A 15,237-nucleotide genomic window follows, 5' to 3' on the forward strand; every position below is an offset into this window, starting at 1 on the left:
ATGTTTTTTGCTGCTGTTTGAATTAAGGCTAAGATGAACTTAATGTTGAGTTTATTTTTATCCTATAGTCTTATTAGAGCTGATGATGATCAAAAGAGCTTTATACTACATACTTACATACATTCACAAAACATAAAAATAAAGTTGTGCAAACTTTACTCGCTTGTACAAATATTTTAAAGTAGGTACCGAAGTAAATTTATTAAGATTAGGAGACTGCGAAGTTTAAAAAATAAAACTCGCACTCGCATTATAAAGAAGTTACTGAATTAACCAGCTTTGGCAGGCAGACTAAGACAAAGTCACATCTGCACTTCTTTTTTCCGCACAGTTCACTTTCCATTCAATTTATTATTTTGATACGGAACCCTAAAAATGAAATAATAAATCGTTATTTTATTATATTTTTTACAAGATAGTAGATTTTCATGTTAATGGCAACATTCATGCAACTGTCAATGTCAAAATCAGCTGTTTGAGTGTACATCTCGTGTTGCGTATGTTTCATACAAAAAATATTGATTTATTTGTGAATAATATTATTATTTAAGTTCTTACCCGACTACTGTTACAAGAATGGCTTCTAGGTTCAGTGGTGCTCTGCAGCTGACCGACCTTGACGACTTCATTACTCCGTCACAGGCGAGTGAGCATTCTAACCTCAAAATGTATTATTTAGGAAGTAAACATCTAACGTTAATAGTTACGTACCGTGAAATTAGCTTTCATTCTTCATTTTTCGCATTTAAATCTACGTTTGGAACTCCAATAGTAACATTTTACGGCGATTTTATGTACAATCTTATTGTTTAGAACGCATCGTAATGTATCTATTCGAAAGCATTAAAGTTAACAATTTGTGATATTAAAATGCTTACTATATTTAACATAATACAGATTATAAATAAAGAAAGTACTATTAAAAAGAAGTAACAAAAATGTCTGAATATTTAATAAATATTTACAGGAATGTATAAAACCCGTAAAAATCGAAAAATCGAAAGCAAAAACCGGAGCAAAGATAAAGATTGGTGATGATGGCTACTTCGACATATCGAGTGGGCGGGAACAGAAGTTGCAGAAGGTTGAGATCACGCTGGCGGACTGCCTCGCCTGCAGCGGGTGCATCACATCCGCGGAGAGTGTGCTGGTCACACGGCAGAGCCAGGAAGAACTGCTTAGGTGAGTCACAATATACCAAAAACAATATTCCATTACTGGAGTAGTCCAACAAACAAACAACCGAGAATGCTGTTTGTATAGCAAAAAATCTGGCTGGGAAAATCTGAAATCTGAATGCCATCAAAATGATAAGAAGATGGTAAGTTGACAATTTAGTCAATCAAAATTGATACTTTCTTCATTCCCCTAGCATTATATCATTTTCACAGAGTATGCTGACCTAACTTGTACAATAAGGGATTTTCTTTTTTTAATTTTCTTCCTAGCTGTTGGATAGGTGATGCTGAACTTGGTAGGTTATTACTGCAAGGAACAAAACATTAATTATTTCTGTTTTTCTTCGATTAAATTTTGACAACATAAAACATATAATATGTCAGAATAATTATGTTTTAAAAATAAATAAATAATAAGAAAAAGGAATCAATCTATTATTAGTTTGTGGCATCTTGGCAATGGCCCAGTAACACAGTTGTTTTTTTTTTATATTTTTTTCATACTCCCATTGCCAGTTTCTGTATTATTGTTTTTGCAACAAAACATAAAGAGCAATTAAAAAATAAATTACTATTAAAAGTTTCTCAAACATTCCAGAGTATTCTCAGAGCGCAAATATACAGACAATAAAGAAGTGACAAAGGATGTAAGTCTAATTGTGATATCACTCTCACCACAACCCGTGCTGTCTCTAGCCGCCAGATATAAACTTACCCCAGAGGATGCCACTAGAAAATTAGCAGGTAAACATTGATTTCAAGTATTTATATTCCACAGTGGGGGCGTCGCTTGCTATAGACCATAGTGGGGGCGTCGATATCTACCAACCATAAGGGGATCGTCGCTTGCTATTAACCATAATGGGAATGTCGCTACCTATCGACCACAGTGGGGGTGTCGCTTGCTATCGATCACAGCGGGGGCGTCGCTTGCTAATGACCATAATGGGGGCATCGCTACCTATCTACCACAGTGTGGGCGTCGCTTGCTATCAACATCAGTGGGGGCGTCGCTTGCTATTGACCATAGTGGGGGCGTCGCTACCTATCAACCTCAGTGGGGGCGTCGCTTGCTATTAACCATAGTGGGGGCGTCGCTACCTATCGACCACAGTGGGGGCGTCGCTTGCTATTGACCATAACGGGGTGTCACTCGCTACCGTGGCCAAACACACGTGGTTAAACAGACAAACAATTGTAATACCTACACGGCCTTAAGTTATATGAAAATAGCCTTCATCCACACTTGACATTACAGTTCTAAGACTTAGATATCAAATTCAATGAAATACCAACAGGTATAAAAGATAGGTGGGATGTACCTATGTTTTATTTTTACATTTACATTTTAAGCAAATCAATATTTTATACAAACTCTCAATGCAGGTTACTTCAAAAGTCTGGGCGCGGACCTTGTGCTGGATATGACGGTAGCTGAAGACCTGTCACTACTGGAGGCGCAGCAGGAGTTTTTACAGCGGTACCAGGACCAGCAGGCGGACCCCGGCGCCAAACACCTGCCCATGCTCGCCAGCTCTTGTCCAGGTCACAAATAATTTATTATTATTAATATTAATAGCAGCAGACTCAATATTGCAAGTCGAGAATACATAAATAAAGAACCCTACATCCCCAAAAGGGTAGGCAGAGGTTAAAAATGTATATTTCTCAATATTTACAAAGTTCCCACTTAACAAGTTAACAGAGACTGTTGCTTTTCCTATTATCTAAGTTCATATTAATAAAACTTTGGCATGATTAAGTGAGATTTAGTAAGTTAGAAACTTGTGACTTGTGACTTTTTTAAATATTATTGTGATGACGTTTTTCAATTAAAAAAAAAAATAGTGTGTTTTTCCACGACCCAGCCTTTTCTAAAGCAGCGATGTGGTCTAAGGTGGAGCACGCAAAAATAGTGCCTATTCACTGTTATCTTGAAAATCCCCAAATCATATGTATCGGGGAATAATGACGCAGGAAGAGAATTCCATTCTTATTGCCATTCTTGATGTATCTATATATATGGTTAACCTACCTACTTGTCTAACTGTAGTCTCACAAGTTTAAACAAACTTCTGTTAATCTTTTATTCTTCTCCCCAACCTCCTACTTCGATTTATTCTTTGTATACTTAATGAAATTCTGTATTCTAATAATTTATCTGAATTGGGTAGTTTCCTAGGTCAAAGATAAATTATGAAATTCTAATTACTAAATAAAGACAGATCTAATACTGACAAAAAACGTTTTCTTTTCTCAATTTAACCTATTTATGAATTTTAATAAAGAAAAATATAATAATTAGTGTGACATTTTATCACATTTTTCTATGACGTCACAAGTTTCTTTATCATACAAATTCCATAGTAATTTCGTGTTTTGACGTTTAATAAAAAGTATCTGATTTGAATAGTTGGAAACTAGCCTATTATAGTACTGCTTTCATCTTTACAGGCTGGGTATGCTACGCAGAGAAGACCCACGGCACCTTCATCCTCCCGTACATTTCAAGTACCAAGTCTCCCCAACAAATCATGGGGTCGCTGGTGAAACAATTCTTGTCCAAACAGAGGGAGGTGACGCCCGGGGAGGTGTACCATGTCACCTTCATGCCGTGCTATGATAAGAAGCTGGAAGCGTCCAGAGAAGACTTCTATAGCGATGTCTTGAACTGCCATGATGTGGACTGCGTTATTACTGCTAGTAAGTTCATCTCTGATTCTACATTGAAAATAAACATAACACAAACAGCCTATACGTCCCACTGCTGGGGACTCTCCCCTCCCCTCAATTAATCAGAGGGGGTATGGCGCATACTCCACCACGCTGCTCCACTGCGTGTTGGTACAGGTGTTTTTTACAACTACTAGCCGACACCAATGGCTTTACGTGCCTTCCGAAGCACGGAATCATCTTACATTTTTCGATCAATTAGGCGATCCCAGCCTATAATGTCCTTACCAAACAAAGGACAGTCTCACAAAGCCGCACACAACACCAACAGCCTCCGTGGTCTAGTGGTTAGAGCGTTGGGCTCACGATCTGGAGGTCAAGGGTTTGATTCCCGATGGCTTTTGGATTGGATGGATTTTGGCTTGATATGAGCTATGGATTTGAATTTGAAATGTCAAATAACTCACAAATTCACGTAGGCGCGACTATTGAGTAACTACGTAAGCTCACGACTGTATCCCAATTGGGGTAGTCAGACATACATCCATGGCAAGATGAACTAAGTACTCGCACCTCACCGAGCTTTCTGTTAGACCAACGTGATAGGTGGTGAGCTGTATCGCCGTATATAATGGTCGACCTAACTGTAACTATTCTTTTTCTTTAGGTTTCCGAACCTGAAAAGGAAAAACGGAACCCTTATAGAAAATTTTGTAATTTAATGAGGTCGTTGCATAGCATCTGCGGTGGTAAATTGAGTGATAGAATGAGAAAGTGTGATAAGAGAGAGATGTGGTGTAAAAGACGATACAGTGACTAATAGAGTAGAGCGGATGAAGGATAATAGGATTACGAAAGCAGTATATAAAGCGAAGGGGACCTAGAAGGACTTACATTGACCAAATTGCAGATGTCCTTAGAAAAGGCTCAGTACCATTACTCTGAACCGGCGTGCGTGTATGAAACGATTGATGAATGTGGAGGAAGCAAGAGAAGTGTGTCAGGATCAAAGCTACCCCGGTGGGAAATAGACAATCAATCAATTGTTCCCAGTAATCCCCTCTAGCCCTGTCTGAATTGTCTTCCCAGTTGTCACCGGGGTGACAATTCGTGCCGACTATTCCCTTTCAAAGCTGAATAGAGGGGAACAAGTGGGAAGTCTATATTCAGTTGTCACAATTGGGTCGTGTACTAGGTCCAAGATAAATTATGAAATTCTGATTACTAAATAAAAACATATCTAAAACTAACGAAAAATATTTTATTTTTTCTATTTAACTTATTTTTGAATTGTAATCACGAAAAATGCAATAATAAGTGCGACATTGTTTTAAGTTTACGCGGTTATTATCATAATTAAAGCACATAATAACGGGTTCTTACCGCGTTTAATATCGGGAGTCTCATATCCCCATTTAAACGCGGTAAGAACCCGTTATTATGTGCTTTAATTATAATAAGTGCGACATTTTATCACGTTTTTCTATGACGTCACAGTTTGCTTTTTCATACAAATTAAATAGTAATTTCGTGTTTTGACATTTAATAAAAAAAGTAACTGATTTGACTAGCTGGAAACTAGCCTATTGCTACGATTACTTTCTTGAATTGTCAGGGCTAGAGGGGACTACTGGGAACGATTGCGTTTATGTATGTTTGTAGTAATTTACCGTTCATATCCCTAACAGTTGAACTGGAACAAATGCTGGACAGTAACTCAAAGTCTCTAAGCGACGTCGAGGGTATCGAGTTAGACTGGCCGTGGAGCGAGCGCGAAGGTCCAACCAGCGTACGGAGACACATCGGCTCAGGGTCTGGAGGCTACGCAGACCAGGTGTTCCTGCATGCCGCTCACCAGCTGTTTGGGGAGACTGATGTGCCGCTCACGTACAGAAGTTTAAGGTATACTTATAGAAATAATACAGGGTGTTATTGACACCGTAACGAATACTATGGGGATGATTCAGACCATGATTCTGAGTTGATATCAAGTGGAATTTCCTGTCGGAAAATTCATAAATTTTTATGTGTTTTTTTATATTATTTTAATTTCAATACTTTTGCGACAGGAAATTCCACTTGATGTCCACTGAGATTCATGGTCTGAATCAACCCTCAAAGTTTTCGTTACGATATCACTAACACCTTGTACACACACCGCACCCCAGAATCATGGTCTGAATCATCAGCTCATTATTCTGAATTAATATCAAGAGAAATTTTCCATCGCAAAAGTAGAGAATTGAAAAGAATTAAAAAGACATCATGAATTTTGCGACGGAAAATTCCACTTGATATGAACTTGGAATCATCGTCTGAATCATCCCCTCAGTATTCGCGATACTATGTTATGTTACTATCTATAGACACAGGCATTTTGCGCACATATCTCAGATTACATAACCATTTACTTTAATATTCAAATTGCGTCCGAGTTGACCTATCACCTTCTAGTCAGTTCGCCGGTACCAACATGTGGTACAGGTATGCCGGTATATAATTAGACGGCGCGTGTATTACAATGCGCATGCGATGGGTACGTCTGGCGCCCGCTGACTCATGAAGGGCTCCCCTTTTCAATCTTCAGGTTAGGTGAGCGGACGCTGTGAAAAACGGGGTAACGCTAGGGAGATGATTTTGTAAAACATATACTACGCATATAACGTTATGCAGTGATGTTATCAGGGACTTTCCACGCCACGTTCCCGCTATAAATACAGATGGCGCTGTACAATGTTGCCTTCGTTAAACCTTCTAATTTCATGGAGAACAAACATATTATGAACATAACATAACATAACAATACATTGTTTTAAGTTTACGCGGTTATTATCATAATTAAAACACATAATAACGGGTTCATCCCGTGATCATGGCACTTGCAACAGTGTCGAAATATCGGGAGTCTCATATCCCCATTTAAACGCGGTAAGAACCCGTTATTATGTGTTTTAATTATAACATAACAAATACTTTATTGCACAAACAGGAAAAAACAAAATACAAAACAAAAGAGAAATAGAATTAGTACAATAGGCGGCCTTATTGCTAAGTAGCAATCTCTTCCAGGCAACCTTTAAGTATAGGAGATATTGAATATTAAGTAATATAGCGGGATAGTGCAGCATGGGAATACTTGTGCATATAAAAATAAATACACTTTCGACTACATAAACTACATAATAATAATACACATAATTATAATTGTTATAATAAATAAATATTATGCATCTTTTATCTTTGTTCTTTGCTTTGTTTGTTCTTGTTTTGTTTGTTTTATGGGGCAGAAGGCAAGAGGGAAACCACTGCCCTATTTTTTTCCTAAAAAAGTAGCATGAAGAATGCTACACCGACAAGAGCGTGGCTCTTTTGGGTATAAATCATGACCCTTGCTATATATTACAACCAGGCACAACACATATTTCACCCATTATTATTCTGATCAAAATAAAGAGAAGCAATATAGGTAGCAACATAATTCTATACTTATCTGATCAGCAATTATTTTTATATATGCTTCTGCCATTTCATTTTTTTTTTTAATAATTACGTACCCGAGCAATGAGAAAATAGGTGATTGTCACGTTAAATACATTCATTCGTTTATTCATATTTATTATTTACATTTCACGACCAACAAGCAGAAGCGCCAATGCGCCGTGAAACTTCCATCTCTCTCTTTCTTTCGTGAATCTGTACAGCGCCATCTATATTCTTTTTCGAGAATGTGACCTGGGCCTGTTTAACAAAACTTACAATTGTAAATTACAACGACAATTTGGTGTTCATTACGTAGCTAATATGAAACTGCAAAATGTTCGTGATCACACACTCCGCAATGTACATCAAATTGTCATTGTAATTTACAATTGTAAGTTTTATTAAACAGGCCCCTGGGAAGTCCCTGATTCCTAATATTTGTAAACTCATTAACGAGCAAATGCACATTGTAGTATAGTTCCCCATTTATCCGGGTAACCCTAGCGGTGACCCCGCAAGTGCGCAACTTGTAGCAATACGTCTTACTATGTTACTACGCCTTTCTGCGTGTTAATTAACGCATTAATCAACGCTGCGTTACTTGCGCGCGTTTTTTATAATAATAATTATTATTAATAAACTGCAGTTGAAACGATGGGTCCTTGGGGTCCAGAAGCAAAAATATTTGTTAAGGATCTCTCAATGCGTCTTATCGGGGCTTCGGGGGATGCTAGGGCTGGTAGTTATTTCTGTCAGAGAATTAGTCTGGCGATTCAGAGGGGTAATGCTGCCAGCCTGTTGGGCACCTTGCCTCGATGTGACGCATTGGAGGAGGTGTTTTATTTATAAGATGTGTTTGTTTTGTTTTTAATTGTTTGAATAAATTGATTTTAATTCATTAATTAATAAATAAAATTGTTTATTTCGGATCAAAAAATTATATCCATATTATGTTAGTAAGAAGTGACTTATGAAACTATTGTTATTGTTATTGTTATTATGTATTATTGCGCATGGCAAAAAAAATATCCTGCGTGGATCAAAAATAATAGTAAAATATGTTTACTTTGACAACGGTGCTAATTCCTGTAGACACCATCGAATAAGGGACTTTCCAGGCTTTGTCCCCCGAAAAAGAAGAGACTTAACGTGACTTGTTTCTATGCTGTTCTGGGAGCAAATAAAAAACATAGAACACGTTCAGCTGCTTGTCTTCCCGGGCATGTCGTAAAAACCGACAGAGGGATTGCGTCCTCTAACATAATGGACTAATGTTATGGGCGATAGGCTGATCCCTTATCACCATAAGGTTCATCATATCCATCTTAGGACTTCGTATCAACAGTGGCTGCAAGTTGTCTTTGATTACTTGTGGCTCTGCCCACCCCATTTGGGATTACGGGCGTGAGTTTATGTATGTATGTATGTACTTAACGTGATAATTACCTATTTTATCTTCACTCGAGTACATAATTATTCAAAAATACAATGTGATGGCAGAAGGATATATATGTATAAAAAAAATGGTCATCAGTTACACCCAAAAACAAAGATAAAAGGTGCACATGTCTGTTAACCATTAAATTGAAAATAACTAAAAACACAAAACATAACATGAATTTTGCGACGGAAAACACGATATTAACTCAGAATCATGGCCTGAGTCATCCCTCAAAGTATTCGTTACCATGTCACTAACACCCTGTATTTATTATTTAGGACGCGGCCTAATAATGTATTTCCGTCCTAGGAACCCGGACTTCAGAGAAGTGACGCTAGAGAAGGACGGCAAGGAGGTGCTGCGGTTCGCCATCGCCAACGGGTTCCGCAACATCCAGAACCTCGTGCAGAAGCTCAAGCGAGGCAAGTCGCCGTACCACTACGTTGAAGTCATGGCGTGCCCGTCAGGTTGGTAGTTGCACATTAAAAAAACATTTCTGTCTTACCTAACCTATTTGATCCAAAAAAAATATTGGTATACCTTAATAGGCTTAATAGGTTACCTTATAGTTTGTACCTGCGGGTAAAAAATCTTACAATTTTTACAATTTTCCTCACCTTGTGGTTGTCCGGAAGAAATCGCTTCAAGCGATAAGGCCGCCATTTGCCATGTACTTAGTTAAGTCTTTTTGTAATTATTTATTTTTATTTTGGTGCCTCTTCTCCCTTAGCGACTGCTTTAGCTGAAGAAATTTACAGAAAATTACAAAGAAATTAAAGAAAAACCTTCTCTACAACAGCTTCTAACAAATTCCCTGTGGGAAATAGGATTAAGTTTATGTATGGGGAATGAAAGCTTATTATGAACGTGTCCTGAGGGGGAGTGAGAGGTCTTTTGAAAGCGAGGTTGTGCTCTGTATAATATTGAAAAAAAAAAATAAGAGAAAATATAAAAAAAACTTCAAGGATTACAGTTATTTCAATTTTACCCCCACCTTTACATGTATATGTATAAATATACGTTCTCTTTCAACAGGTTGTCTAAACGGCGGCGCGCAAATTCGGCCCGTGACAGGCGAGTCCGGGCGCGACTTGGTGCTCCAACTGGAAACCCTATACTCGCAGCTGCCACTAGCGACACCTAGCGACAACAAGCTGCTTCGACGGCTGTACGCCGAGTGGCTGGACGGAAGAGATAGCGATAAAGCAAAGGCGGTGCTTCATACTAGCTACCACGCTGTTGAGAAGTCAGATATCGCGCTGAATATTAAGTGGTGAAGGTTAGTGAGCTTTTTGTAATAAGCATATCGTCATCACTAATTAAAGAGACACGCTCTTGTCGATGTAGCATTCTCCATGCTACTTTTTTAGGGAAAAATTCACCTCACAACCCACACGATAGAAGATAGAAGAAGAACGGAAAAATAGAGCAGTGGTTTCCCTCTTGCCTTCTGCCCAATAAGCATATAATTATAAAAAAAAAAACCCATAATAGACTTGGGGAGGTTAAAAAGGCCACATCAAAGCAATTCATCTAAAAACGCAATATTGCTATTTGATATTCGTGTGCATTGCGCAGTTACTTTTATATGCGCAAATATCAAATTGCAATATTGCTTTCTTAGATGAATTGCTTCGATGTGGCCTTTTTAATCCCACTGGGTTGTTATTTTTGAATCGCTCGTCTTCAAGTCACGTTCGAAAATCAATAAACCTTTGGCGGCAAGGGTTTGCTGCGGGTATCGAGGTACCGAACAGAAAATAGTACCCCGCTAGCCACAAGTTGGTAGTATTACTAGGGATCGACGATCCGCTTGAGTCATGTTGGAAGTTGTATATATGCGTGACGCTGTGTAAACTTCGATAGCGCATTTCAGGACTGCATTATTGAATGGTGGCGCCATCTGTTGCATGTGGGCGGAACTAGCTGGTCAACTAGTTGGGTCCGCCACATACCCATTTCACGTAGCACATCAGAACTTGTCATTTGCAAGATGAGACAGGTATATATTTTCGCATGCGAGTTAAAGGCGAGCGATTAAAAAAGCGGGTACGAATCTCGGGTCAGGCTTTCTAGATGTTGAGTGCATGATAGGATAGTAGACAATTGATATCACGTGGTTTTCAGGATTTGTGTCCGATTAATGACAATCGCCTGCTTCCTATTGCTGTAGGCAGATATCACGGAATTCCACTGGCTTGTATAAAAAAGAAACATAAGAAACTAGTTTTTCACTAAGCTACCCGAGTAAGAACAATCTGTAAACTTGTAAATAAGTATATAACATGATGAAATCGTTAATAGAGGTTTATGAAGTGTGGGTACTTAGGTCATCTTGCGATGGATGGGCCTTTACTAGCCCAGTTGGGTTATAGTGATGAGCTTATGTTATGTTTATGAAATAGCCTAACTATGACCTGTGACCCAAGCTAACATTTTCTTATCTGTGACACTGAGGGTGTATCAGGGGACAATTCAGTTTTCCATAAATGTCAAACAGCGTCAAACAGGTCACAGGACATAGTGTTAATTATATTTTATATCAATTGGTGCTGATTCCTGCAAACGTCCTAATTTTATTTTAAGTTATACCTGTCATTTTCGAATCCGCCGAAAAGGAAAGGGACGGGTAGTCTATGGAGCACATGTGAATATTAGGCAGCGACAACCCTTACAAAATTTTAACATTGCGTATAACGCGACATAATTATGACAGCACATGTCAAACGGGTTGCATATATTTGATACGTTCGGGTTAGTTTCATTCATTTTTCAATTAACAGCTGTCAATCCTCTGTCCCTTTCCTTTTTGGCGGATAAGAAAAAGACAGGTGTAACTTAAAATAAAATTAGGTGTTCTCAGCACCATTAATTGTTTTGTTATACTTTGGTGATACTTATAGTTTGTAAGTAGAATATTTTGTTGTGAAACAGCTAGGTTATGTGCAAGGGTAAAGAGTGTATTGTATCTGTTGTATTTATAAATCAAATTGTACATAACTAAACATAAGAGTAATTTGAATAAACAATTTAATTGTTTAAGTTTGTATTTCATTAAATTTTTTATAAAAATCAAGGGGTTAAAATACACAACATAGAAGAAATTCATCTAAAAATGTAAAAATCAATATTGTAATTTGACATTTGCTGCGAATATAAAAGCAAGTGTGCAATGAAACGTCAAATAGCAATGATGATTTTTTAGATGAATTGCTTTAATGTCGCTTCAGCGGGCTTAAAATGCCACTTATAAGCAATCCATTCTAAAAAAAAACAATATTACAATTTGACATTTGCGCAATTTGAACAAATGTCGAATAGCAATATTGCTTTTTAGGGGAAATCATTATATATGGCGGTTTTAACCCCCGAACATTTTGTTCTTCTTCCGTTCCGTTGAAAGAAAGGCAAAACAATATAAGTATGTAGTCTTATCAGGATATAACGGTATTACGGAGCCCTGTATATGTTACAACTGCATTATACATTCTTCACAGAAGAAAAATACCCGCTAAGAAACAGCAGAATTTGATTTTGCCTTTCTCACGACACGGTATTTTAAATCGTCCTTCAGCGAGTCGGTCACATGAAATATACGTGTTGATTACTATTGTATTATAATTTGAATGTTTTTTTATGACGGATTTTCCAGGTTATGTTCCCCAAACACCGTACGACACCGTATCAACAGTGGCTGCAAGTTGTCTTTGATTGCTTGTGGCTCTGCCCACCCCATTAGGGATTACGGGCGTGAGTTTATGTATGTATGTATGTTCCCCACAATCAATATAGATGGCTTTGTATACATTTAACGTGATAATTACCTATTTTCTCATTGCTCGGGTACATCAGTCTCTCTCTATATTTAAGAGCTGTGCTCTTGTCGGTGTGCTCCGCCAAATCCTTCACCTCCCGATACGACACGACCAGCACCTTCTCTTTTATTTGTTTCATAAATATTCTCCTAGCTTTACCTCTTCCTCTCTTTCCTTCTATGATGTTCTTTTTAAATGAATCGTGTCGTATAAGGTGGCTATCTTGTGGTTCTGTTTCTCTTTCTCATTCTTTTCAATATCTATTATGGTTCAACATCATTCAAAAATATAATAATCATTGCTTGATATTTGGATCAGATATGGTATAGACTTATTTTGCTACCTGTATTGCTTCTCATTTTGAACAGAATCATAAGGTGGAAGTGTTGTGCCTGGGTGTAATAACAAGGGTCATCATTTAAAATTAAAAACAAAAATTGAAAATTGAAGGATCCAAAAGGATCCTTTTTCATGTCGGAACCCAGGATTCTTTTGGATCCTTCAATTTTTCACGAAAAAAATATATGAAAGTTCGCCAACAAACTTGGCACATTTTGATATTCACCCATGTAAACACCGAAATTCCCCGTTATTTGTAATGGCGCGTGTTATGGTTATGCACAGTCACCGGCAGTATTTTGATCGTATGCAGATCGCCGCGTCACACGACAAAGGTCGCGAGGTAAGGCTGCGTATACACTCGCGTGCCAGCTATTGTTTCAGGCGGGTGAATCGATAGGTGACTTTTTCGATAGCAGTTTTGCCTTTGATGGCAATCTCATCCGGCCAAGCAGTTAATGCCATCTGCGGCAAATCTACAATAAGTCACGTCAAATAAAAAAAAAGATGGCAATCTCAGCTGATGGTAAGTGATAAAACCGCTTAATACGGATTAGAGGTCGATTTTCGCACGTCAAAATGAATGAAAATGTATAGGATTGACATTAGCTAATGTATCGCATGTAATACTGCTCTAGAGTAGATTGGTACCTACTAACTTGTTATCTAACTAGGGTGGGCAGACCCACAAACATTCAGAAAACAACTGGTACTCAATGAAAGTTACGTTATCTATTGAAAGTTATTGGAAAAGCTATTGAAAGTTACGCTTTGAGAAACCAGGGGGTTAAAAAGGCCAAGCAATTCGTCTAAAACAGCAATATTGCTATTTGACATTTGTTTGCATTGCGCACTTACCTTTATATGCGCAAATATCAAATTGCAATACATATTGTTTCTTTTTTTTAACTTTTTTTTTCTATGCTTTTGTGATGGAAAATTCCACTTGATATTTATTTACTCAAAATAATGAGTTGAATCATTCCCCTCAGTATACGATGTCACTTACACTCCGTACAAATACGTACGTATGGGTATTAGTGACACCTAGGAATGCAATATCGGTATACCAGGATCCCGAAATACCGGGATCCCGCATGATTTTTGCGGGATCAGTCCCCCACGTAATTCGAGCGGGATCCCGCGGGATTAGGGGGACTACGCATCGGCAAAAACCACGTGTTGTCGGAAGCTCTTTACTAACAATTGTACCTACAAGCGTGGAAGCAGAGCGTGCGTTTTCTGAAGCTGGCTATCTGGCATGCGAAGTTAGTTTGGCAGATGAAACTATGAACATCTTATGTTTTATGCGCAGTTATTCCCAAAATATTGTCTAACCTAATTATCTTGTTTATGTTTGTTGTGAAAGATCTCAACTTTCAATACATAATTTTGAATATTATTTCTTTTTTAATTTTTAGTTCTACATGCATTTATGATACAGGATTCCTATCACTATGCTTTGTGACTTTCAACATCATGCGGGATCTCGTAAAACGGGATCTCTAACACCCTGTATAAGTAAGTATGCAAATGTTCTAGTATTTCAATTTGAACATGTATCTTCCGAGTGTTTGTTGGTGTTTTTCCCGAGTCCTAGTCCAAGACCGGTCTGAACAGGTGTAGTTTTAAACGGAATGCCGGCGAATTGGGCTTCAAATCTTCGTAGGAGATTCAAGAGATCAATTGATTGTAAGTAGCCATGGAAATGTGTAGTACTTAGTTGTTAAAAAAAAGATTTATTTTTCTCCAGCATTACTTCAATTTTATGGTTGTATGGCAACCGGATCTCCAGCATTAACAAAATAACATAATTACAATAACAAAATTGTGGACTTCCCAGTAAGCAATTTTATATACTCGTGTTGGGAGTGACCACGCTGCTTCTGAGGGTTAAAAATTAAATAGGTATACACATTTTTTTTAATACTTAATGTTAAGACATACGTAAAGTAAAGCGAAATGAAAACATTTTTTTTATACATTAGCATTAGTTTTTAATTTTCAATATTATCTTATGAGTTTTTTTTATAAACGCCTGTAATAAAAATAAACAAGCGGTGACCGTGTGAGTAACCATAGAATAAATAATAATTGGGTCGTGTACTAGAGTACAAGGTTCAAGATAAATTATGAAATTCTGATTACTAAAGAAAGACAGATCTAAAACTAACGAAAAACATTTTCTGTTTTCTATTTAAGTTATTTACGAATTTTATTCAAGAAAAACGTAATAATAAGTCCGACATTTTATCACGCTTTTCTATGACGTCACCGTGTGCTTTTTCATACAAATTCCGTAGTAATTTTG

General features: G+C 37.6%; 1 protein-coding gene across 1 annotated transcript; it reads left to right on the forward strand.

The window, feature by feature from the left end:
• Positions 1–466: 466 nt before the first annotated feature.
• On the forward strand, positions 467–11,814 carry LOC126367338 (probable cytosolic Fe-S cluster assembly factor GL21135). Its single transcript, XM_050010826.1, has 8 exons — positions 467–642; positions 968–1,182; positions 1,777–1,922; positions 2,565–2,723; positions 3,633–3,881; positions 5,540–5,753; positions 9,082–9,239; positions 9,808–11,814. Exons 1-8 carry the CDS (start codon positions 577–579, stop codon positions 10,047–10,049), a joined length of 1,449 nt encoding a protein of 482 aa, XP_049866783.1. The 5' UTR covers positions 467–576; the 3' UTR covers positions 10,050–11,814.
• The last annotated feature ends 3,423 nt before the right edge of the window (positions 11,815–15,237 follow it).

The sequence above is a fragment of the Pectinophora gossypiella genome, chromosome 6 (assembly GCF_024362695.1).
Source record: "Pectinophora gossypiella chromosome 6, ilPecGoss1.1, whole genome shotgun sequence".
NCBI classification, from domain to species: domain Eukaryota; kingdom Metazoa; phylum Arthropoda; class Insecta; order Lepidoptera; family Gelechiidae; genus Pectinophora; species Pectinophora gossypiella.